Source organism: Podarcis liolepis, assembly GCF_965112155.1.
Source record: "Podarcis liolepis genome assembly, chromosome: 6".
NCBI lineage: Eukaryota > Metazoa > Chordata > Lepidosauria > Squamata > Lacertidae > Podarcis > Podarcis liolepis.
This window is the reverse complement of record NC_139559.1, coordinates 32,382,742-32,409,615: the sequence shown is the minus strand read 5'-3', so window position 1 is coordinate 32,409,615 and position 26,874 is coordinate 32,382,742. Positions and strand designations below refer to the sequence as shown.

General features: G+C 43.8%; 2 protein-coding genes across 2 annotated transcripts in view; one reads left to right on the top strand and one right to left on the bottom strand.

The window, feature by feature from the left end:
• DENND2D (DENN domain containing 2D) overlaps nucleotides 1-939 on the bottom strand; it is a 51,820-nt gene extending 50,881 nt beyond the window's left edge. The window contains exon 1 of the mRNA XM_083508575.1: nucleotides 681-939. The gene's annotated coding sequence lies outside the window, so the exon portion shown is untranslated. The remainder of the gene's footprint in view (nucleotides 1-680) is intronic.
• MYBPH (myosin binding protein H) lies at nucleotides 686-19,119 on the top strand (the record flags this gene model as incomplete). Its single annotated transcript, XM_083508572.1, has 11 exons — nucleotides 686-887; nucleotides 2,260-2,394; nucleotides 4,542-4,709; nucleotides 10,161-10,249; nucleotides 11,582-11,780; nucleotides 12,263-12,402; nucleotides 13,993-14,152; nucleotides 14,982-15,118; nucleotides 16,054-16,240; nucleotides 18,367-18,420; nucleotides 18,781-19,119. The coding sequence occupies 10 exons, from the start codon at nucleotides 686-688 to the stop codon at nucleotides 18,375-18,377; spliced, it is 1,428 nt and encodes a 475-aa protein (XP_083364698.1). The 3' UTR covers nucleotides 18,378-18,420; nucleotides 18,781-19,119.
• Nucleotides 19,120-26,874: the final 7,755 nt, after the last annotated feature.

The window sequence follows — 26,874 nt, the reverse complement described above, 5'->3', positions numbered from 1 at the left end:
GGTGGGTTTCCCCAGCCACTCTTGGAATGCAAGTCTGGAGAAAGGACACCCAAATTCCTGCTCCACACAGGATTTGAGGTCAGCATTGATTCCTTAATTTCCAGTTTCATGCTGAACTGGCAGCTTGTGAAGGTTTGGCACCCTTTCTCTACAGGGCTTGGTTTACTTTAAAAAGGAGGTATGGAGGAGGGAGATGGCAAGGCTGAAGGAATGTCACTTTGCACATGCTCAGGGGCAATGCTCTGCATTGAGTGCTGGCTTGAGGGCCCAGTCCCGTCCCTGCTAACGGAATGCAGCGAAACAGAGCCTTGCGAAACCCTGTCTCAGGGGAAGCCTTGCTTCAAGGGACAGATCATTCTGCGGGCCAGTCCCGCGGAGCGCAGCTACTCCAGAGGAGATGCTGAATTTGCACCTCGCAGCTGCTGGGCGGCTATTCCTGGCTCCCCCGCCCGCCCAAGCAGGTGGGCCCAAGCGGCGGAGAGAGAGGAGGGGGCGGCCTGGAGGGACCTATAAAACCCCCCAGACCCGGCGGAGAGCACAGGGGGAAAATCGCCGCCGAAGAAGAAGAGACAGAAAAGGGCGAGCCGGGCGGGACTTTGGCCACCGTTGACCCTCTAACCGCACGCGGCAGCTCCACCGACCGCCACCCCGGAGCACAGAGCGGAGTCCTCGAAGCCTACCGCAGATGTCCGAGCAAGAGGCGGCCCCGGCGGCCCCACCGGAGGCCGCTCCCTCCGAAGAGCCGGCCTCGGCTCCAGCAGAACCGACTCCAGCAGCTCCCGGACCGGAGGTAACAGCAGCAGCACCAGCAGCCGTCGAGGCTCCGGCTCCCCCGACGGCCCAAAGCGCCCCGCCGGCAGCTCCAGCTAAAAAGAAGCCCAAAGAAGGTGAGGGCGGCGGCCGACGAGGTGGCTGGAAAGGGTCTCGAGCAGTGGAGGCGGGAGGGCGGCAGCGGCAGCGCGTGCGCCTCTTTGCTCCCGGCGCAAAGCCGTGGCGCGCACGGCACGCGGGAGGCCATTTCCAAGGCCACGCGCGGAAACGAGGCGCTTTGATCCTGGGCACCAAAAAGCACCTGTGGGGCTTCTCTCATATTTAAAAGACGGCAAAAAAGTGGTCGCGAGTGAAGCGCCACGGCCTGCGCCACGCTGGTTTCCGGTGATATTTCCAGAAGGGTGTTTATTGTGGTATAGTGCTGGCTCCATTTTTAAATAATAACAACAAAACAACAACAACAACAACAACAACAACAACAACAACAACAACAACAACAACAACAACAACAACAACAATAATAATTAATTAATAATATATAATTGCGGTGCTCACGCTACACCATTGGTATCCTAACTGCAGGCAGTGTTCTGCCTCCTCCATTTAAGACGGATTTCACTTCTCTGATAAATTGCAATGCAATCCTAACCATGGCTACCTAGAAGCAAGTCCTGTTGAACTAAATAGGGTTGGGACTGCAGCCTTAAAAGCCCCATTGCCACCGACGTCTCATTTGCAATTACCTGGATGAGCCATATATGGTCCGGAAGCACCAAAAGAGGTCTTGTAGCTTTTTACAACAAAACCTCTATCAGTGTCAGAAATGGAATGAATGAGAAAACCACCAGCAACAACCCACCAGGAAATCACCTTCAGCTATTTGTTCCCACTGACTACTATTGAGTGCATCATAGAAGCAGCTGGAGCTGGAGAAGGAGGATAGTGTTCTCTTACTCCAGCCCCAGAAATTTGAAGGTCGTAGGAAGGAGACCTGGTTCCCCAGGGAATATACTGCATCAGCAATATTTATGTTGGTGTACCCCTCTGGTCACAACCCCCCACTACATTCTCTTGTTCAGCTGAACAAGTGAAAGCGAGCCCTGTATGCATACAACTGTACATGTGTCAGAGCTTCCATGCAGTCATCCAGTGCAATTGATGTTCCTGATGAAAATCCCTACGCCCATACAACTGTATGTATGGAGATGTGCTCAGCTTAATGCTGGACGTTGGGGCATATAGCCAGAGGTATGCACCAGTGTTGGGGAGCGGGACACAACCCCACTCCCTTCTCTCACATTTACTGAGTGTGTGAGAAATGGGAATTTGCATAGCTATCATGCAAAGGCTAAAATAAGGTTGGGCTATGCATTCTCTGACTAAGCCCTTAGTCCAAGAAAAGAGCATTAATGAATTTACACTGCATTAAGTACTGAACTGGTGGGGATGGAAAATGCCTTACTAACGCTTTTATATTTGTGATACCAGGCAGTCCCAGCTCACCGTTAAATCTAACAGTGGACGATGTGAACGACAATTCTGTGACTCTGACGTGGGATGCCCCAGAGGTTGTGGGCCATTCTGGCCTGGATGGATATGTGGTGGAGCACTGCAAATACGGAAGTAGGCTTGAGCTTTATATCTCGTGAGCATGAAGAGCTGCATGCATTAATGTGGAAAATAGGATAACATGGTCAGGATAAATTGCTTGTCCCTCTCTTGACGTATCTACAGCCACAGTTGGAGGTGAGGAGAGAACCTTATACTAGTTCTCATGAAATGTTTGAACCTTTAAACCGCTGAACAGGTGTGTAAAGAAAATGATATGTGTTCTCTTCTTAGCCTGACATCTTCTCCACACACCCGATCAATTGCTCACATGCCATGTTGACGTACAACGGACATGCTCTGTGAGCTCAAGTTGAGAAAGGCTTGGAATACTAGAAGCAGCAAGTCATGGGATTGCAAATTCTAGAACCTTGAGGTTGGTCCATCTCTTCTAGGAGTTCTCAGGCACAAAGAGATTCCACAGATGTAGCTTCTTCTGAAGGAAGGAAATCTACTTAAAGTCGAGAAATGACGACCTTGCCTTTCAGCCTCTTATACTGTATATGGCAATGGTGGAAGTGGCTTTCCAAACGTGGAAATGGAGAAAGTAGTTATTTCTCCCCTCTTTCAACCACTTTTGCAAATTGAATCCATTATGTAGCAAGTATAGATGCCATACCATAGAAGCTGCCAAATATGCACCTCCTGGGCAAGGCTTCTCTATAGCATAGAAAGGTACGGTATAGTAGCACTTTATATTACGAAAAAGGGTTGCAGTCTATGATGTCTGCTTTTAAAAAGCTGAATAATATTAGGAAACAAGATTACATTTGTGAGCAATTTGGTTTGTAAACCACCAGTGATGGATTAATCATGTCACAGCCTGAGTAGAAGATGTTGTGTATTAAACAAGGTTTATCATACACACTGAGTATGCTATAATGGTAATAAATAGTGGGTGACGTCTACTAAAGTCTTCAGCAATTGATGACATCCCTATTGATTGCTACAAACAATTTATGTTGCCCATTTCCATGGGTTGTTTAGCTGGGGTTTCTTGTGAGCGATAGCTGGGTGAATCATTTCTCATAAATAAATTATTTTGAGTTTAGCTATTTTCCTTGCTTGCAAATTACTTCCTGCATTCCAAATGGTTTGCTGAATATTTTATTCAAGCCAGTTTTTCGACCTGCATGAGTGCATTATCACATATTTGTCGCTCCATATCTGTATGGTGTATTTGGAGAGCTATTGCCATAGGGTAGCATTTCCACTCACTGATTAGATTGCCTCAACCTTTGTAACCTCTTTTTGTTAATTGAATCCAATAAAAGCATGCTTTTGTTGTGATTAGAAGAGGATGTCCTTGAAACATAGCAGAACTGTTCACAAAAGATGGCTTGAGCAAAATTGTTGCACAAATGTATCCAAATGTTATATCCCAATGGGGATAATTTAGGGTTGCCATATTTCAAAAAGTGAAAGGCTTTTTGGGGGGTGGAGGCAAAGTTGTTGACCTTTCTTTCCCAGACATTTGAGCCACTTTTCGGCCCAGACGCCATTTTCGACGGACAAATCCTGGCTATGTCCAGGACGTATGGCACCCTTAGATAATTTGAATGTAAGAATGACCTTATACATGGTCTTTCTAGAGTTGGGAGGCTAGAATTGATATATTGCAACCTTAATTTTTTTTTTTAAAAAAAGACAGACAGACAAACCAGTAGACATAGGTTAGCAAAGCATAGGTTTGCTTTTGAACAACACAGTCTTAAGAGTGTTGAATTGGAAGTAAGTGCTACTGTTTTCTGCAGTAAGTGTTTTGAGCATTGGATCTTTCATCTCATTCTCAAGAAAGAACTGAGTGAACTCTGTAGACAGATACATTTTAAATGTATCAGAGTAGAGGCCGCATTGTCCACTGAATCAACTTTTTACAATAATTCTGTTGCAGATGACGTAGTGGGGCAGCAATAAACATTAGACCTCCTGGCAGCTTACCTGCTGCTGTTTACCTGGAAGTGGGGGCAGGGAGGTTGACATGGTGCAGATATACTGGCAGAGCCAATCTGGCATTCCAACCGGTGTGTTTACATTGTGTTGACCCCTCCTTCCTGGTAAGTAGCAGTGACTCTGCTGTAAGGTCAAACGAGTGCCACAACCCAACCGTGCCATCCTTGCTTCTAATTATATGACTCACCTGTTGCATATTTTTGTTTTAGCTACAGACTGGGTGGCCGCCAACACAAAGCCCTTCCTTTCCACCCGTTATGTAATTCGCGATCTAACATCTGGAGATAAACTTCTCATTCGTGTGAAGGCTGTGAAAGGTGATGGAGTTAGTGAGCCAGCCGTCCTGGACCAGCCACTCCTCATCAGAGAGGTTCTTGGTATGTATCTTGAATGCATTTAGCGTAACAGAACATGTTCATTAACATGGATTATTCAAAGACGTCCTTCATATCATCTTCCTGGTCAAAATATTCCCTCTAGCTGCTGTTTACCTTGTTGGGAGTTATTCCCCCACCCCCAGGAGCTTTGTGGGACCATGATTTCTATCAGCAAAGTGATGTGGTATGCTAAGGTTAAACAACACTCCTTCCCTTATACACAAGCAGATCAAATTTGCTTAATGGCTTTCATTAACTCCTGTAATCTCCATAAGAGAGACTTCGGCTCACATTAGTATACCCTTGGAGTTTTTTTCTTCACCACAACTAAAGCCTGCTAGCATTTGGTGTCATGATTTGTTGTAGCTGGTTGCCCTGTGGTATGCAATGGAGAATTAATTTCAGATGACTTTCTGGTTTTGGCTGTTTCCATTTTGCCCTCGCAAAGATTGTTGTACTTTTCCTTCTGTTGTCCTTTCTTCATTGCTTTAAAAATTATGAACAGCTTTGACTCATTTTTTGCAATTTCTTGAAATGAAAATGAAGCAGACATCCCAGAATAGAGCAATCAGACCTGCTTGTGTAAAAATGGAGCATACTTTACCTACTTAAAGGTGAGAACAAGATGCAGTTGATGTTATGTGAAATCCGTTTTAATAAATTAAAAAGGTGCCAGTGATGCACCTATTTTTGGACAGTCCCATGAATATGTAGGGCAAGTGGATATCTCCTATGACAGTGTGCATTGCAGTGAGCGGCAGGCATTGCACATGGACCTTAAACATGCATCTGATAGGCCTTCTTGGTGCACCATTGGGAAGTACAATTATGTTTCATCCAATGTTAATATAAAACTGTTCTTCCGAATACAGGAATAATAGAGCAATCCTATACATGTTTATTCAGAACTAAATTTCCTTATTTTCAATTGGCTTACTTCAGTAGGTCTGTTGAGGGCATGGTAGCTTCCCATGTTCTTTCTTCAGCATTTTAGCACTCAACTGGAAGCACTAGATAACATCCATGGCAAGGCAGGTTCCTTTTAACCTGGGATGCCCTTGTGGCTATGACATTACCTTGCCCTCATCCTTCAGTCATCAACAGAACTCTGGGTAACAGGAGACCAGAAGAAGTTGAAGTCAGTGATGAAGAAGTATACCTCCCAACCACATTTAGTTCTCAAAATAAATCATGTGCAGATATATCTACAGATTGCAAGAACAGTCTGATCTGCAAGTCCTGGGTATGACACAGCTCTGACTTCCATGGTGTCAGCTGCTGATAACATTAATGTGGCACCACAATGTAATGAAACATACATTGCACTGTTAATTGTATCTCACTTGGCAGCAGTGGTCATGGATCTGAGTGCTGTAATTTGGAACCCATGTATACATTTTTCTGCAGCTAGAAACCAGCTGAGGAGAATCTACCAAGTACCGCTTTTTAAACTACTGCATAAAATGCTGGTAGAGTGCACCCCCCCAACTATTAAAGATTCAGGGATCATGTCCTTCTTTGCATCTGGTCACTTTACCCCTGGCTCCTTCACTTCAGATTGCAGCAAGACCTTCAGTGCTGCTTAGAAGTTTGAAAGCTTCTTCAGCCTCCTCTAGGTATTGCTGGCCCCATAGTGTGTTTAGTAGGGATCTTGTGTGGAGTGTGAAATATTAAGACCTTGTGTAGCTTGGACAGAAGGGTCACTCTTCAGACTAACCTAAATTCTGTTTCTACTGTGAAGAGGAATTATTTTTAGACAAATGTTTTGATGGAAAACGATGAATGCCGGTGATGAACATATTTCTCTGCCAGCTAGTTGGTAAGTGAGTTCTCCAATGCAGCATGTAATTGTGCTGCCTGCCAGCACAGATTGTCACTGGACTTACAGAACTACCTTTCACTACTTGTGCACCACTAGCATAAGGTGTGGAGGGAGTAGGGGCATAAATGCATCTGCCACTGTCTTATGAAATTTGTACACAGTGCTTTTTAACCTGACTGAATGAGTCAAAGCGGGTTGTATTTTCAGATATCAGCAGTACTGTACTGGCAGATGAATGTTTTCTTTGTGCTGGGGTAGGTTCTATAGTCTGAGTGTCTCAGATTATGCAAATATAAAATCTTGACCAGCATGTTATATTTAAATTGTTCTTGCAATTCCAGCTGTTTAGTTACCGAGTCTACTTTATGTACATTGCTTGGAGCAAATTCTAGTTGAGTGTCTGTGTAGCCGCAGGTAGACAAAAAAAAATGCTATGGCATTTTGAGATTGATGGTCTATTTACACACTTAATCTTCAATTAGTTTTCTAGCCAATTGGTACAGCGTAACAGCACCAGGTCTCAGCTCAGGAAACTCACAATCTCTCTCATTGCACAATATGATATAATATTACTAGCCTACTTTATTGTGTGTTGAAAGGACTGGCTCTTTTTTAAAAAAGTGTGCTTAATGCTGTCACTTTTATTTTGAACGATTAGCATCAGTGTCCTCTACATAGGTTTCTGTGTTTGAAAATGTCACCCTGCTGTTTGCCCCTGTTGCTGTTTGATTCTAACACTTGAACAACAACAAAAACAACCTTTGCGCAATTTTTAGCAATTAGCAAGACAACAGACAAGCTATGCTTTCCTTCGTATGTAGGGATATAGAAATTAACTTAGTTCCTTGGAGTGCTGGATTTCACTTGACTGATAAGCAGGGGTGTCAGGGCATGTGGGAGTGCCACCTTGGGGGCTTCCGCTGCCTGAGAGAGTGGCCTCATCCTGCCTAATGGCTGCGCTGGCCCTGTTGATAAGAATAAATGCCAGCAAGGGATTCCAGGGGGAAAGAGATGGGTGAGTGAAGATGCTGTTACAGTTCTTGGCAGGGCTCTCCTCTGGTATATCCTACTGCATTGCTGGTGTTCTATGAACAGCGTTGCTAAAGTATCTTTCAGCTTTTTAATCCTGGGTCCTCCTTTACACGATCACTTCTGGAACGTAGGCTACTGCACGTTTAAGCCTCACAGGCATGCATAGCTCTTTTATTAAACCCCAACATAATTATTTTACCATCCAGGCTACCATTGACAAATATAGCATGCTAGAGTTACACCATTGCTATTTTGATGCTAGTGAAGACAGCGGCAAGTGATTAAATGCATACAGGCTTCTTTTGACTCTCACCAGGTTGTTTTCCCAAGGGAAGTATAAAGCTCTGCTTCAAGTATGTGCTGTTCATTGCATAGCACATACACGCACATCTTTTTGGCTTGGTATACAACAGAGGGACACGAAGTAAAAGCCAGAAATTGTAGGAACATAGTTTTAGAGCTGAAAGAAAATCTGACATTGATTTGGTACAAAACCAATTTTGTAGCTGAATATTGAAAATTACTGTCTTAGAATGAATTACAAAATCTACCTTTTTTAGGACCCCCCCAAAAGGACACTAACCCCACCAATTTGAGATTCCTGCATTGCAGGGGGTTGGGCTAGAATGACCCTCGGGATCCCTTCAAACTCTACAGTGTTATGATTCTGTGACTGATCACCTCTGGAGGTGGGTGAAAATTGGAATTTGAAGTTACAATGCCTGCAAAAATGTGCAGGAAATAAAAAAAACCTATTTAACTTTTAGAAGACAACTGAAGGCAGCCCTGTTTAGGGAAGTTTTTTTATGTCTGATGTTTTATCGTGTTTTTAATATTTTGTTGGAAGCTGCAAGAAGGTATGCTGTTGCTACGAGGCACTTGATATTGATTCTTCTTGCTGAGTGGATTAAATTAAATTATGAAATGCATGCCTAGTACTATTTATGAGTCCTGATCCCAGCTCTCCATTCATGGAGCTAACCAACTCAGCTCAAAGAATTGCCAGAGTTAATAGAAACTCTCACCTCTGATAATTTATAAAGCACAGTTACCTGATCTGCGGCTCCATGGTTGGGTCAGGTTACGAATGTGTCATTTAATAACAAACAAACCGCAGGGTTCTTGCCAGTGCAGCCTTGGCCAGAATTCATTTCCATTTTGATTCTCTGGACTGTGATGGAAGAGCTAATCAGTTTGCCTTACCTCCCTGGGTTTACTGATTTACTGTTTTTATATGGCACCTTTCTGCCAAGGCACTCATTGTAGTTTACCATTTTAAATATTAAAACAAATGTTACACAGAGCTTTCCAAACTTTTCATGTTAGTGACACACTTTTTAAGACATGCCTCATTTCATGACACAGTAATTCAGTTTTACTAGCAAACCGGAGCTTAAACTAACCCCTTTCCAGCCCCGGGAGGAGCACAGGGAGTGTTTCCGCGACACACCTACGCACTGCAGCCGGCACACTAATGTGTCATGACGCACAGTTTGGAAAGCTCTGCGTTACAGAATACAGAACAGAGCTTTCTCAATCGGAATTTCAGAGCTGATGACACAAACTTCCTAGCCTGGATTTCTCCTGAGGGATACACAAGTTTTTCTTAAGAAGACTAGAGCAGGTGTGGGCACTGCTGACTCAGCGTTTTCTCAGGCCATGGATAATCACTTCAGGACCTGATGGTTTGGGCTCCCTGGCTTGGGCTTCTCACCTCACAGGTATTTCTTAAGAAGAGTCAGGGAATGTGGGAAGGACTGAGCCAACAGTTCTCTCACGCCACTGCTGGTCGCTTCAAGAGCTGGTGGCATCTTCTCCTTGGCCTGAGTTGTATTTATGGTCCAAGGAAGTTGCATTGTTGTGCTGAGGGGAAAGTGTCAAGAGCTCGTCCTACACTCGAGTAGGACCCTGGCAGAGACACATGCCCGACTGGAATGTTCTCTCCCTCCTGGTCGATCGTTTGGGAGCTTCGGGAGCTTTCTTCAGCCCAAACATCACAGCGACCGATGCCAACAGACACCGGCACACTTAGGGATCTGCAGAGTCTTTGCAGCTTGCGTAACATACCTCAGCGACTCAGCATTTTGGCTAATCTACTTTATTTACATATAAACACACACGGAGCACTGCAACATGGCTCCCTCTCTAGAGACAGCAAAGAGAAAAAAGAACAAAGGACAATAGTCCCACTTCACGGAACACAGTAACACAAACATCCTGTCTCCGTCACTTCCCTCTCTGTGGAGTCAAAACATACACCGTCATGTGAAAGACAAAAATCCCATGACTGCAATCCTGGAGCAGGAATTCTAATAGAAAGTACCCTTGACCCTACAAGGTTTAACCACAATGAAATATGAGATATTTGGCTTATTCTGCCTCCAAACTGCTGTGGAATCTCTCTGGTCATATGAGTATCTCAGTGCTGCCCCCCCTAACATTCTTATTTATTTAAGACATTTATATACTGCCTAATCATTAGTGCTTCTAAGCATTCCAGGCAAGCCAAATGATCCAAGCAAAGGAGATTCATCAGTGATTCCACAGCAAAGTTCTGCAGTACCAGTGACAAACCGCTATAATTTTGTTTTCTCTAGAGCAGCCCAAGATCCGACTGCCACGCTATTTGAGGGACTTGTACATGAAGACTGTGGGCGATGTGTTGAACCTGATGATTCCTTTTCGGGTATGTGGATCCTTATTCTTATTTTGACATTTTGGCTTTGGGCGGGGATAAAAGCCTTTGCATAATTGGTCAAGAAGCTAGGAATAGTTGCAGAAAGCTTGCAAAGGTGAACTAGTTCTCAGGTTGGCTACAGCGGGCAGCCTCCAAAGCAGAAACTATTGATGTTTTGGAAAGAATTCCAGCTTCACTTGAATGTGGCCTGGTCACTGAGAAAAATAAAGGACTGACAGGCTTGGGAAAAAGGAAACATTGGAGCTTGAGAAGAGAGCTGTCTCAGGACAAGGCAGGACTAGAAACAAGGTACTCTACACAAACCATTGAATCCTAAACTGTAATGTGTAAACAAGCTTAAGCTTTGTTTGGCTGACATATGCATTACATCTGTATATTACAAGTCATATAAAACTCACCAGCTCTTGGCAGCCTCCTAATCTCTAAACACAGACGGAAAAAGTGTCTTATGTCATACTTGATCTTTTCCTAGCACTAAATTCTGACACTGGATCTCTTTTTATGTTATTCTGATTTAAAGAGCTCTTATCAAGAGAATACTTTGACATTGTGATCAAGTTTGTTATGTGTGTTTGGAAGGCAGAGGCGGTATGTTCCAGTCAGGCAGTGTGTAGGGGGTTGTAGCCCAGAGCCTAAAATAGCTCTTGACTAAAAATAGCAAGTGCAAGCCATATGGAGTGGCATAGAGAGACTTATAATAGGGTATAGCACTCCATGCATTTCTTTGGTTCTTGGGTATCTGTAGACATGCTGTGGATCTAGGCCACTCCCTTAAAGGGCCAGCTGTCTGAAGCAACTGCATTTGACACACATTCATACTAGCTTCAACTGCCCCTAAGTTTTTTGTTGGGGAGGGGACTTCAGAGCTCAGGTTTTGGGTAGAAACATCAATATGAACATGTTTGCCTCTCCTGTGCATGGGCACTCACATACATAAATGTGTGTCGGCAACTGTCCTGCCTTTGAATAAGAATCCAAAAATTGTGTTGGCTTTTTGCATCACAGTTTAATCACATATGGCTAGAAAATGGAAGCAAATGAGCACTTTCTTTCTTTGAAACTTTATTCCCACTTTTCACTTCCATGAAGAACAATCAACACAGTTCACATAACAGAACCACAATATAACATAAAGCAAACTCTAGTCAATGAAATCAAATTAATAAAATTAAACAAAAAACAGACAACGTAGTTATAAGAGCAACACCAGGAATCATGAAAATCATGCCGAAGATTCACTGTATGTTTATAAGAGTTAGTAGCCAGACAAATAGAAGAAAACCGTGATATACCAACTGTTCTACATATGCCTTTCCTTAGGGAAAGCCAAAGCCACAGGTGACCTGGACCAAAGATGGCCAGCCTCTGGATACCAAGCGAATGCATTTGCGCAACAGTGAGAGGGACTCCGTCCTATTCATCCGCCAACTACAGCGCATTGATTCTGGAAAATACGAAATAAGTGTTAAGATCTTAGATGAACTAGAAGACAAGGCCACCATTAATCTCCAGGTGATTGGTAAGGGCGATGAAACCATATGGTTTGATTTGGTATCTAAAGGGTGGCTAGCTCAGATACCTCTTCCCTTGAAACAAAATTCTCTAATTCAAGAGTCACTGTGTACTGTGGCATATGGCAGCTTGCTGGGCCTGGCATTATTAAGCATCGGAGCATGTGGTGTGCTTATGCCATGGGGAATGTGTAGTGAGATGACTGTTCTGTTTCAGCCTTGAATCCCTCATGTAACAGGGTAAGATAGAAAGACATTGAAGATTAGGAGCCATTGTTTCTGATACTGAAACTACACCTGCATAAGAGTTATGAATGAATGAATAATAATAATATATTCTAGTATGGTTATATATTTCCCTCTTCTTCCGGATAGCTTAATGGCTGCTCTCTCTTTTATCTGGTGCCTGCTGCTGAACTTCTCTGTGATGTACCATGGCAAGTAGCACTATCTAGATATTTCAGAAGTAATGTGTGGCTCATCTTTTCAGAGAGACCAGGCCCTCCTGAGAACCTGAAGCTGGTGGATGTATGGGGCTTTAACGTGGCATTGGAGTGGAGCCCACCCAAAGATAATGGCAATGCTGATCTCAAAGGGTACACAGTCCAAAAAGCAGACAAGAAGACTGGGGTAAGGACTTGGGGCTGGGAAAGATACAGCCGGGGGGGGCATTGTACTTTGTGCAAGGATTAGTGGTGGGTCCTGAAGCCACCATCACTTCACAGCTGTTTACAAATCCCAACAAAAAGGAGTCCAATATATGCAATGCATATTCCACAAAAACGCAGTCCACAAATTCCGTGACAATACAGAATTTGGTCACAGGTGGTTTAAACAGTGAAAATGAGAATGGGGAAAGAACATTACTTAGAACCCTTATGCTTTTTATTCTTTTATGTTTTTTATAGTACAATAAACGGAATCAATAACATCTTGAATAAGAATGTAAATCAAGGTTAAAAAAAAGCTCATGTATGAACTTTTTTCTTTTTAACTAGCAAATGTAAATAACCCTCTAAATGTATCCATATTTAGTCCAACAAATCTTTCCCTTGAGAACCTTTCCCTCTCTAATCCTCCATCAGCAGCATTTATTTCAGAAATGGCAGTAGGTCAACACAGTTTGCCTTTGTAATAGAGCTTTATTCCTGGGGTCCAATCACAAGCCCCCTGGAAGAGTTGATTCACTCAGCTATTTTTATATACCTGGTGCTGTGACCTATGCCTTGCTTCAGTTGCTCTGTGGAAGCATTGATACTGTCTAAGGTTTTAAAACAAACAAATATACAAACTCATTTAAAATTTTGGTTCAAAATATACATAAGGGTCATTAAAATCAATAAAAAAATTAAAAACATACAGATTGTCATAAAACAACATTGCTGCCAAATATTTTTGGGACCCACCTTGTTTCTGTGAGTGCCAGCTGTTTTGAACTGTTTTTAATATTGCCTCTTGATGTTGTAGCCTTCTCTGGGATCTTGGGGTGAGAGAGGGCAACATATTATAATATTAATAAATGTGCAATTCTTCTTCTTATCAAATAGTATCAAATGCCTTTTCTATAAGGTGCAAAAGCACCCTTTTATGCAAACGTGCAGCAAGTTAGCATTTCATTGTATGCTACATTTATATATGCTGGTAATTAAGAAAGGGCTTGGTGGGAGAATGTGCTACGTGGTTGGATAGAGAGTGAGTTTTCTCTGCTTTACTGGTGGGGGCAGTTTCCTTTGGAAAGGAGAATTCCTGCCATTATTCCCCACCCCACGACAGCAATGGAATGTTTGTCAAGTGGGGACTCTCTTCCTTCTCAATTTGCCAAATTGTATTGTGGGCTGTTTCCCGCCTCTTGCAATGCTGCTGGAGAAGTGGTAGAGTGAAAACCATGGGACCAGAGAACCTGTTACGTAGCTATCAACAATTGTACAATTCAACAAAACAAAAAACCCCACTACAGATCGGGTTAAATGCTTCCTCCTGTCCTGCAGTTCCAACAACCCCTGCCCTGGGCACTGCTATTTGGTATGAATAGGAGGCCCTAATGGTGCCACTGTCACCCACTTTCGTTTGCCCTAACACCGAAACAAAATAGCACCCCAGGGTGGCTTCCATAGTTTTTTTTGCTTGGGAAGCTCTTGCTCCTTCTGCTGGGAGGGTAGCCCTGTGCCCTGAACCTGAACCTTTTTCGTGTTTAAGAGGCTGACCTTTACTGCTTTCCAGCAATGGTTCACAGTTATGGAGCACTACAACCGCACCAACTGCACTGTCTCCGATCTCATAATTGGCAACAGTTACTCCTTCCGAGTCTTCTCAGAGAACCCCTGCGGCCTCAGCGAGAAGCCTGCTGTCTCCAAGGACGTGGCTCACATCAAAAAATCAGGTAGGGGCTGTAGAAGCACAGTAGGAAAGACAAGGTTGTGGAAACCCACCCCTTCCCTTCTAGGGCTGGTTGGTTATGTGCATGGAACATCGAGAATAGAAGGCAGCCATGACAGCTCAAACCATTCCAGCCAGATTGTCTAAAGCATCTTCTTTGATGGGCAGCGTTCCAGCAGCTGTATGCTGAGGTGGCAGGGGAGGGGAGTATCAGAGGAAAAGTGGGTGGGGACAGCAAGAAAAGTTGGTAGGACCACACATGTGACTCTTGGCCACATTCCAGCCACACCAAAGAGCTGGAGGGGAGGGTGTGAAGCAGGGCTAGTGAAGGGGATGGTCTGGAGAGAGGGACGCATTGGAAGAGAGATCACAACCTGAGGAAAGACCTGAATGCTGGAGGCTGCTGATAGTTTTCTCAAGGAGCTAAAGATCAGAAGGTCGGCGATTTGAATCTGCTCGATGGTGGTGAGCTCCCCTTGCTCTGTCCCAGCTTCTGCCAACCTAGCAGTTTGAAAGCGCACCAGTGCAAGTAGATAAATAGGTACCGCTGCAGCAGGAAGGTGGAAGGCGTTACCCATGCACTATGGCTTCCGTCATGGTGTTCCATTGCGCCAGAAGCGGTTTAGTCATGCTGGCTACATGGCCCGGAAAGCTGCCTGTGGAGATGAGTGCCACACCCCACAGTCATCTTTGACTTAACCATCTAGGGGTGCTTTACCTTTTCCAATTTCAATATACAGAGCTGTCATTTTGTATTGTTCCAGAAAGTCTCACAATCTGCTCCCCATCTTATTTGGAGTTATATTGATCTGCCTTCTCCCCCACTCCCCCAGCAATCACATACAAAGCAGAGAAGTACAACAGCAAGGATCTTTCTGAACCTCCAAAATTCACCCAACCTCTCACCGACAGAACTACCACCCGGGGCTACAGTACCCAGCTTGTCTGTTGTGTCCGGGGCTTCCCAAAGGTGAGTGCTGGTCATTCTTGGAAGCTAAGTGACCGTATTTAGCAAGACTGAATCTGACATTGGGTATAGGATGAGAGGCTTGAGGTGTTTCCTTTGGTAGAGGAACATGAGTTGACTTCTTTTCTTAATGGGGATAAGTTACAGACAGGTGGATCCATTTATTTCAGGTTGAGTGTCCCTGTTGCATGTGTTTACTCCTCAGGCTGTTCTGTGCTGCTTCCACAGTAATCTGCAAACTTTTTTTTAAAGCTGCATTTGAATGTTTTCCTTTCAAAATATGAATTTCTAATTGTAATTTATTTCACAACACGCATTTAGATGCATACCTTTTTTGAGCTGAGGTCCACATCGCAACATTCAGAGAACCATGAAGTCTACCAGATAAGAGCTACATTCTGATCTGTACTTTAGTCCAGGAGATGCAGATCAGGCCAATTTGCATCAAATTCTTCAAGCATCTCTAGAGTTTATGGGGCTTCCAGGAGACCTGTTTATTGAGCATTCACCCTGATTTGTTTGCAGGGAGATTAGATGACTTGGGCTGTTTAATGAGCAGTCATTCTGATATGGTGGGGAGATTGGATGGCATTGCATTGAAGCAAGTGTTGTGCCACACTTTCCACTGCATTTCCCCATCAGTTTCCAGATAAATGTCCAGTCTTATGGGGAAGTGGCTTTGTAGTGCCTTCCTGTTTCAGCAAACATGCGATGAGTGCTGCAGTCTATGACAGCACTGGGAGATTGTCAGTGACATCCATCATAAAGCAGGAGGGTTGAGGGTGAAAAAGTAATGAGACACTCTCTAGAGACTCTAGAAGCTTATCACTAAGTAATGGGAAGCTGCTGCTCACCTGGGACCAGTGATCAGCCCCTTCCCACTTTTTTGGAGAGAGGTGTTAATTTCTGCCATTTTGGTGCCTTTATCTGTATTTCAGCCCAAAGTGATCTGGATGAAAAACCAGATGGAAATTGGAGAAGACCCCAGGTATTTAGCCCTCATGAACCAAGGTATTTGCTCTCTAGAAATCCGCAAGCCCAGCCCCTTCGATGGTGGTGTCTATACCTGCAAGGCCGTGAACCCTTTGGGTGAAGCCTCTGTAAACTGCAAGCTGAATGTAACAGGTATGTATTTAATAACTGAGTTGTTTGCTTTGGGACTGCCTATTTTGATGCAATTGCTAAGATTTTCAAAAGGAACTGCAACCATTCTGGGTGAATTCTACTGTGGCTTGGAATCCTTTGTCCCTGATGGGAATTCCAATCATAGTCATGTAACGAATTATTTCAGCCTCCTGGAGAGATGTGATTGACAGGCAGGGTGTGTTTGCTAGATGCAGCTGAAGGCTGGTGCATTGCCATCCCTTTGCTTGGATTGCTGGCAACCATTTCCATCTGGGACATTCCCAGAATCACTTTCATACATTGTTAATGCTGGTTCCCAGGATTGATGGCCCTTCTTTATTGATTTCCCAAGGAAACACTGTGCAGCAGCAGGTAGTGACTTAGAAGGTTTGCCAAATGCTGCACATTCTACTTCAGCTTATTAAAATTCATTAAGAAAGTGCTTCAGTCCAGAGGTGATTGGATGGCGCAGTTATAGCAACACTTGTGAAGAGCAGAAGAGGTGACCACAAGCTAGCTTAATTACAATATTTAGCATTTATTTTGTTCTTCAGAATATTCTTTCAAATTGCTTCCTTTACATGTTGTCCCTTATACCAGCACTTTAAGGTGGGTCAGTATTATAATCTTTTGCAGGAAGAGGGCTCAGGGGTTGTGAATTGTTTAAGAACAACTTGGCAGAGGTACAACTAAACCAGAGGCACACTCAGTCAGCCTGGCCTGTGGTTTTTAAAACTACAATAAAGTAGATTTTGATTGAATATTGGGAAATACTGTCTGTATGAAGTAAGAGCAGTCAAGTGGGCTGGTTGTAAGAAGGTGGAATAAATTATTTGTAAGTTTTCAAGAAGAGGGTGGCCTTTCCACCATAGAATCCCAAATCTGCAATTCTGTTAAAACAGAAAGAAACAAAACAAAAACTAGCTAAGAGAGAGTGTGCAAGTCTTCCCATTGGCAAACCTGGCAGTCAAGATGATGAAATACCATATATTGCACCTGATCATGTTTCCTAGCTCTGGAATCCTGCAGCCTTGTAATATTTCTCTAATAGGATCCATTTAGCCTTAACTATGTAACTGAGATATTAATTCCTCTCCACTCTATTAATGGCAGAGAACCTCCTGTAAGTGGGTAACTGGTGCTCTCCATCTGCAGTGGCTGCAGCCCAGCTGAGTGGCTGTAATTTATTGCCCACACAAGGATTCCTGATCACATTTCCTTGCTTCAGCAAACACCTCCCCAGCTCTCTTCCATCCCCCTCCACTTCAACCCCCAAATCTGAGAAGACAAGAAAACAAATGCAACACTTAACCACCCAGAAAGATTTGGTGCTCTCACTTGCAGAGATCTAACCCAAGCAGCACATTCAATGCAGGCCCAAGCCTGCAAGATACCTGGCTCACGTTTTGTATGGCAAAGTCCCAAGGGCTTGGGAAGCATTTGATATTTCACACTCAGCTTGCATTGTGTCCTGTCATGCCTATTTTAAAATATTTTATGAAGCCTTTTTGCTGTACAATAAAATTCTTACTTCTCTGGATTCTGTTATCAAGGCTAAGCAAGCAAAACAAAAATCACTTCCCTTCCCCAGAACAGCCATGCAGCAAATCTTTTATGAATGAACACCAGAAACAAAGCCAGAAGGAGATTCTAGAGCTGTATTTACTAGGAGAGGAAATATCCAACGCAAAAAGCAATTGACATTCCCACTGCAGGAGTGAAACTGAACACAACCAATTTGGGATGGAGATGAGAGAGATACTAAGAAAAAAGAGCCCTTAAAGCACATAGTGTTTCAAATATAGTGCACTGCCTCTAAACATCTCCCAGCAGACTTGAGTCAGCTAAGCAACTATCTGTGCTTTGCATTTTAACATCGCAGAGTATATAAAGAAGCATTTTTATAAGCCTGGAGTTGTTGGGGTTTTTTGTGTGTTTGCAAAGGAGTAGCTCTTGCTTACTGCACTGCAACCAATCACTGTGTTTCTCTGGTCTATTTCTATGGCAAAAGTTTGTGCTACCATTAATGTCACCAGCAGGACAAAACAAACAAACAAGCAAAAAAAGACACATTGTGTGAATAGATGCCTAGAAAGTAATCTTGCAAGTTTCTTATGTTTCTACAGTCCCAGAATGAGGATGACATGGTGTGTCCAGATGAAGAACAAAGTGAGTTTGAGGTAAGATGTCACTGGAAGAATTAAAGATGATCATCCAGAATGCATTTGGTTCAGGAGCCATATCAGAGCTTGGGCTAGGGCTGGCCGAAAACATTTTGTGGCCTGGAATGAAGAGCAAGGTCTCTCTCACTTCTGTCTTCTACAAAAGACTTGCGGTTCAGTCTTACTTCAATGCTGGCAACAGAACACCGTCCTCCATGGAGAACAAGCTTAAGGGGTGCATGGTGGCAAGGAGAGGGAAAAGCTAGCTGCTTCATAGGTATTAGGAGTGAATGAACACTGAACTAAATTAGATGCTTTCTGTTCTGGGTGCCCAGTATCCACTCCAGACATTGAGTCTGCACATATCTCTTGTTTCAGTGTTTCCTGTTCAAGGCCTCCTACAAAACTCCCTCTTGGTATCCCTGCTCTGGAGCAATGCCTTATTCACACACTCGGCTCCGTGGTTCCTAGAAGGAATCTCCCGGTTGGAGATAAAGCTGCTGCTGCTGCGTCTTTTCAAAAACAGAAGCTTTATAGAGGACAGAACCTGCAACTAGGATGACTCTGTAGGGAACACTGACCATGCCTCCTGTTAAATGCCTTTTACTCCTTTTATGGTCTTTCACCCTACAATACAGTTGTTATCAGTCTTGGGGGGAAATGTTCATTTAGGATGACGATGACAATCGTGATAGCAATAAATTAATAATTTAAAAATATCCTGCAAAATACTTTTTACTCAGTGATACATTCTGCAGTTGACTCCCTCCAGCATCCCATTACCTATGTATGGGTGACACAGCATTCCAAAATGAAGTTCGCTACTGCCCTCGGAAGCTACCCAGGCAGGTTGGACTGAACCATCACAAGGGGTATTTTCAACTTACAAACTGTTCCTGAAAGATTTGACAGCTAGTGGAGTAAAAGGCTAGTGAAAGTTCTAAAGCAGGATTGGGGAACCTTTCCCCCCCTCTCTCAAGGGCTGCATTCTCTTGCGGGTAATCTATTGGGGGGGGGTTCCTGTATTTTGTGGTGGGTAGAGCCAAAAGTGGATGGGGTCAGAGCCAAACATGGGTGGAATTTGGAGGGTTGCATAGGTTTCTCTTTCCCCTAGTCACTGTCCTGAGGGCCACGTGATATTAGACTGAAGGCCACATGTGGCACAGCCAAAAGCCTCCTCTGTGATTCCTCACAGCAAGCATTCCTTTTCACCTCCGCAGGCTTTGATATTAAGCAGTATTCAGAAATCAGAAATCCCATCAGTTCCTTTTTCTACTCAGCAGGATCCTGGGCATTTTTACAAACTGGCACACTGAATGCTATTTCAGTCCAGAATGTTCCTCTTGTGAATATTGTCAATGTAAGAGAGAAAGCAGCAGACGCCGGGTGGTATTTGACTAACCTTTTGCACTAATGCAAGGATTAGTGCTGGCGCAATGGGATCACCCCCATGCTGTCCCCAAATCTGCTCTGGATGGACGGGGGAAACTCCAGAACAGATTAGGAGTTTCATAAGGGGAGGAGAAGGGGAGAATGCTTCATTGTGCGAGGAAAAATCATTGCACTGACAGAGTGTTAGCCTTATGACATTGAATGCAACCCATTCATTTTAATTTGAATGTGCCTGCTGCTCAGTGTGATTTTTTAAAATTCATTGCCGTTTACGGAAATAAGGAAAATGAAGAAAATAGTTTAAGAGACAGAAATGAAAATGCCGCCTGTCTCCTGTATCGTAGATATGTTACCAGAGTTTGCTTCTTGGCCTGAACTGCCATATGTCGTCATGTACAAATTTGGGGCAAACTGAGTGCCTGTTCATTGCCACCCAGGAACAATTCAGAGGCCTCACAACAGCAGTGTGCCTGCACAGCCTTAACCACACCCCTGTCTCACTTCGCACTGTCTCACTGTTGAGAGAACAAAAGTGTGGTACTGCCACCCTAGCTACTCCTGCTTGTATCTGAGGAGCCTAAAGGAGTAGCTTCTCTGCCCTGATAGGCCCAAATGGGGCTTCTTTGAGGGCCACATTCCACACAGCATAATCTGTCAGACCAACATGCTTGTGGGGCCAGAGCCTTTTCTCCCCGCCTTTGCCAGTCCTTTCTGTTACCTTCTTTCTCCCCCTTTTGTGACCTGAATGAAATCAGGGCACGGCTCACAAGAAATTAGGCTGAGGGCCACATAGGCCATAGATTGCTCATCCGTAAAGCACCAGGACAAAACAAAAATTGCCAAATACTTTGTGTAGGATCAGAATCAAGGGAAAGACATGAGTCTGCCACACACTGAACAGGCAAGTTCATTTGTTACCTCTCTGTGTGAGCTATGTCGTATTTTGACTCTCTTGGCACAGCGACTTGTTTCTACTGATATCCCACCTCAGTCCTGAATGTTGAAGGGCAGCAGTGAGAAGGCGGAAGTAAACATTATCAGTCCCTGAGGATGATGAATCTACACTCGTGAAAGAAGACACGGGGAATTGCAATGGAACCGTATATGAGCTTTGCCATTGGAGGATGCAACAACGTTCTCCTCCAGGAGATCACACTGAATGAGACTTTACATGAAGGAATGGTTCTGCTGAGCTGTTTTAAGATGATTTCCTCCCTTCTCAGAGATCACTGCCCATCACCCTTATCTACATTTCTGTGACCCATCACATAAGCGTCACACAAAACAACCATTTCCGCCTGGCTGCTTCCTTTCATTTCTGGTCACCAGATGGCACCATAGCATCAGTGTTTTTTTCTGGAGCAATCTGCTGCTGCTGCTGCTGCTACCACCCGACACAATCTGTATACTGCAATCTGCCAAATGTCAGAAATTATTAGATGCAAAAATACTGCAGCCGATTTCAAGCATTTATTTGAAAGCAACGAATTAGTTTTATGTTTCTGTCTGTAACCTAGTAACACTTCAAGTTTTTGCCAGAACGGTATTCCAAAAGTCATGCATTTTGTGTGTGCTTTTTAAAAAATATCCCAGGATTTTGGGCTGAGCTTTAAAAGAAAATATAGCTGATGACATCTGTACACAACCCACTTCCATCACTGAGCCTTGCAATGTTTAGTTCATTGCATTTCATCAATGCCCTTTAAAAAACAAATCACTCAGGGCATCTGACATATAAATTAGTGCACTCATCTACTATTGTGAGTATGTACATTGGCAGGATCGGCCAAGTAGCAGGTAGTGGAAACAATGCTTCTGGGGTCAGGTCACGTTTGCAAACAGGTTTGTAGCACAGAGTTGGTCTGCCAACAGGCCTGGTACCTGAAGCCAGGATCCTTAGGGATCCTGCCACTTTGCATTCTGTGGACATGACCAGGCTGGCATAGATGCTGTTGAGATAGGAATACAAACGTGCTAGGAATGAGGGCTTAGGGGAGCACATCTTTGTTTGGGATTCTGTCCTGCCATGTGATGCCCCAAATCTTCCTGACGCAGTGCTTGTAGAAGACGTTGAGGTGTTGCTCCTGGTGTGCTCAACATGCAAGCCTCGTATTGGACACTAGCATCACATTCTCCCATACCCTTTTGGAGAAGTGACATCCTGACCCAGGGTGTTAGTCTTTGTCAGGCTAATGGTACGGCTGAGCTCCCTGCAGGCTTGGGCAAAATGGTTGATGAGTCTCTGTAGAGCTTCCTCGGAATGCACTGTCAAGGATGTATCATCTGCAAACAACATTTACTGAGAATAACACACAAAAATACATTATATTAGAATAAATTTCTAGCAAATGTGTGAAAATAGCATGTTGACAGACTAGTGCAAATATAATATAGAAAGCAGATTATTATGGGCCAAAATTGTGAAGACATCCATTTGTTTTGACTTCTAAGATGCCATATGATGCACCCTAATTCTCAAATAACTTCCATTCTCAAGTTCCTGCTTTCACCCTATGCCTTTCTTCATCCATTTAGAGGCGATTTAAACATTATAGAAAAACTTACGGAGTAGTCCACCTGGTACTATACGAAATCAAAACAATTGTGTTGAATTATGTGTTCGATTACCTCATCATGGCAAAAACTCCCTCACTGAATGTGGAAAGCTAGCACATCTGGAAAAAAAGTAGGCTAGTTCTTTTCACTCTGGTGTGTTAGCTTTCCAAATGCAAATAGTTTTTGATGTGTCTTCATATATATGATTTCCCATTTGCTTTCTGAAATGGTACAACCATCTGGCAATTCTGATTCAGTTCTTAGTTTGGGTTAATAAATGCCTCTCCAAGGTGGCAAAGTCCTAAAAGTGACTTTAACACTGCTAAAGCACTCTATTTCCCATTAGGAGCCAATTTGTCTGACACCTTTTTTTATATGAAAATCATGCTAAGAATTACATGAACATAAGAAAATGGCCCTCAGCTAAACTCTGTACCATTTCATGACCCCATGTCCTTCCACTGGTACTTTCATTTAATTCCCAGCACCAATTTCCCCTCAACTCTGCCTCTCTGATACAATTCCTTTTTTTCTGTGCCACCATGCTTCATAGCTAAGTCTGCTCAGTTTTATGCTCTTCCAATCATTTTGGCTGCATAAGCCTTCCAGCTTGCCAGATTGAATGATATCCCTTATCCTCACCCTGCATGCTGTTTTAAAGATGTTCCTGATCTCCCACTCCGAGCCAATTTCAGGGGGACAGGATGCTTGGGAAAGGGGGAAAGCTCTGTTGTGGAAGCAGAAATCCTTATGGAGGGCTCCTGCTGATAGTACCGGTTAGGTGAATCCCACCCATTATCTATTCCATAAGGCAGGGGTCAGGAATCTTTTTGGTTGTATGCTCCGGATACTTACTGGCTTGGCAGGCCTCCTTCAGCTGGTGAGCATCACATAATTGACAGGTGAGTTGTCCCACTCACCTGTCAAATTTGACCCACAAGGCTGATCCTGAGAAGGTTCTGTCTCCTGGAGCCAAAAATGTTCCCCCAAAATGTTACATAAATAACTCACAGGCTAATGAGATGGATGAAGGCCCTGATCTTCTGTTTCCAAACAGAGTAGAACTCCCTGTGGGCAAAGTCCAGTGAAATCTGGCAAGAGCTTTGCTCAGAGTATTAATAAAAACAACCTTTAATTTATAAGCAACCCAGCCCTAAGACCTCTGAACACCTTTGCATACCCCGACTGGCATGTTATTTACATAACCAAGGGGGCCAGGTCCTTTGCATTCCACAAACATTGCTCATAATGAAATCCAAGCGCACTGTGACTTCTCAGGAGGGGAGCAAATTCCCCAGGGTGGCTTCTTGGTAGAGAGGGGCTGCCCCTTGGCTTCTCCGGATGGTTCCCAAGAAAACAGTGGGTTATATACAGTATAACAGTTGTAGTTATATTTGCTCTTCTGAAATGGCATTGTTAAATTACTGCAGCTACCAAACACACACAGAGTCCATGACAGATAAGTCATATCGGTGCATATACAGGGGGTGGGAACAGGATTTAGCCTGCTGGTCTCGGCTCCCATCATTCATCCAAAGCAGTAAACAGCCTCCAAGAGTACAAATTGTTCTAGGGTCTCAGATGGTTCACACAGAGTCTGCACATTTATAATTTGGGGTGAATGCATGGATGTGGGAAGCTGGGCCAGTAGCCATAATCCTTCCTCGTGTTGATTTCCTGCATATATCATCTGAACCAGTGAACAGCAGAAGTATTGACTGTGATGCAGAGGCACCAACTTCTCAAGATGTTTGAGGGGAGGAGCCGAATGCCCTCTGAACATTGAGGCTGCCTGCCCCCCCTCAAGAAAACATTGGGAGGACTAAAGTGCCTCACCCCTCTAGGAGTTGGTGCCTCTGCTGTGATATAATGAATGCAGATGCATCTACATTTGTGCAGTTGACTGCATATGTATGACTGAAAATACAGCCACAGGTACAATTTTAGAAGTGTAGAAAGCGGTTGCAGAATCAATTTCTGGGTAGAAAAGTCTTAGAAATCCCTCATTCCAGTCAACATTGGCTTGAAGGAAGAAGGAATCCTCCTGATCCTGGGCTTTGTCACTCTTTTCAAAGAGCAGGAAAAACATTGCATAAGATTGGAAAATATGTTAAAATGTATTTTCCTGGAACTGAACACATTTCTGTTTGATTAATCTCCCTTTCCAGCGCGATAACACATAATTTGGTTCAGTGTCAGCCTCTGCAGCTGAATTACAACAGCACATTCCCGCTTTCCCCAACTGTTTGATTTCATTGTGTAGAGGAGAAACAACATGGCTTTCAACCACATGGAGTTGCAACCTCAACCTTGCCAAAAATAACAAATGGGTCTGCTGCAAACTATCTGCTTTGATGAGCAGAGAGATGCTTAACAATACTGGCATTGACATTATTAATAGTGACATACAGGAGAGAACCTGCTGAGAATTATACATTTATCAGGTACCTCACAGGTCAAAACTTGCTGTGGATTTTCTGCATATGCAGTCAGACATCTGTGTATCAGTTGAACTCACTCCGCATTCTTTGCACTCCGAATAACTAGAAACAGGCAGCATTTATGAATATTATCGCAGACATGCAAACAAGTCACTAAATATGGAATCTTGAGTAAATAAGTCTCACAATCTACAGGTTTGCACAGTTGCAAAGTAGCTCCATTGAAAACAATTACAAATACCTAGCAACATAGGTTTGTCTCTCATGACAATGGGACTGCTACTTATCCCAGGTCAACAGAGTGCATAAAAGTGACTTGATTCATATCCTCCAGCATTAGACAAAATAAGGACATGAACAGCTGCATGAGCAGAATGTGGCTAGGAATGTAGTCTGGAATTGCGTGAAGGACAGTGGCACAGTCAAGACCATTCGGATTCAAACATGTCACAAGCATAAAGCAGGAATTGGACGTGCATGCAAACCAACAGCTCCAGTTGACAAAATTACTGAGGCAAACCATGCACATGGCAAACAAGTAACAGAACACACAATATGTGCTATATTGCATACGTAACTTTTAGCAGGCGTTGGTTGCTACATTTTACAGTGGAAGAACAATGAAGCACAGGATTTCTTACACAAAAATAACAGTGTATGTGTTCTCAGCCATAATGGATGGTGTGGTGGGACAGAGGCACTTAGCTAGTTTTCCAGCAGGCCAGCCATTATTTACTGGGAGGGGAAGGAACAAGGCAGTGCAGTGCAAACACATAGACAGGAGAACCAGATTGGTTCTGCTGGTGCATTTGCACTACGCTGACCTCAACATAATCTTTCCCTTCCCAGCGAACAGCAGTAGGAGGTTAGCGAAGTGCCTCTGCTCCACCATGCCATCCACTGCTGGTTCTCAGTTTGTAACTTCCTGGCACTTATAGTGCCTCCCTCACTTCACTCGTCACCTCATGGTGAATTCATCATGGGAGAAACATGGTTCTATAAACCTGCCCTTATAGGTCATGCAGCAGACAGATTTTGCTGGTTGGTTAGCAATGTGAAAACATAGATTGGCGGGCGGGGGGGGGGAGTGTCTGTCTATATGTTATGAAATGTAAGAAGTACAACCTGTGACATTTCTACCCAAAGCTCAGGTGTATAACTTAATAAAAACATGAGAACACAACAAAAACCTGCTGGATCAGCCCAATGGCCTTCTTCCCACAGTGACCAACCAGATGTCTGTGGGAAATCTGAAAGCAGGACCTGAGCACAAGAGTCCTCTCCCCTCCTGTGGTTTCCAGCAAGTAGGACTCAAAAGGAAACTGCCTCCCACTGTGGAGGCAGAGCATAAATTTCTCTAATCTTATTTTATTTTATTTTAATCATTTTTATTAATTTTCCAATAAAAAACATCCAATTCAAATAAGAAACTAAAATAAAAAAGACTAAATTATAATCCAAATTATAATTATTGATTTAGTCTGGACCTCTGAAGCATATCTCCAAATCTCAGTCCTGCCTCTCCTCTCTAATCCTCTTTTAAAGCCATCCAAGTGGGTGGCCATCACTGTTTCCTAGGGGAGCAAATTCCATTGTGCTGTGTGAAAAAACACTCTCTTTCATCTGTCCCAAATCTTCCAACATTCCAGTGTTCCACTTCATTGGATAGCCATGAGTTCTTATGTTGCATGGACAGGCAGAGTTCCCCCAACCCCAGGCAACCCCAGAGCGGAATAATGACTCAAGACAACATGCTATGGGGTTAAAATTGACCCCGACTTTATTAAGTTTCAGATGTAGGGAGACCTTGGTTCAGGCATTGGGTGCTTATCCTTCCCAGTCCCCAGCTGGGGATCTGGGAGACATCAGGGTTATCCAGAATGTTTGGGGATTGGGCTGGCTCTGGAGAACATATGTTCAAGCAGAGAGCCTGCCTCCCCCCCCCCCCCGTTTCACCGCCGTCTCAGGGGAGAGCAATGACAACCTCTTGGTGTATGGCCAATGCCTCCCCTCAAGACCCCTTTAACGGGGAGCCCTGGGATCACCACCGCAAGGGGAGTGTGGGTCACTGCTTCACGCCCCC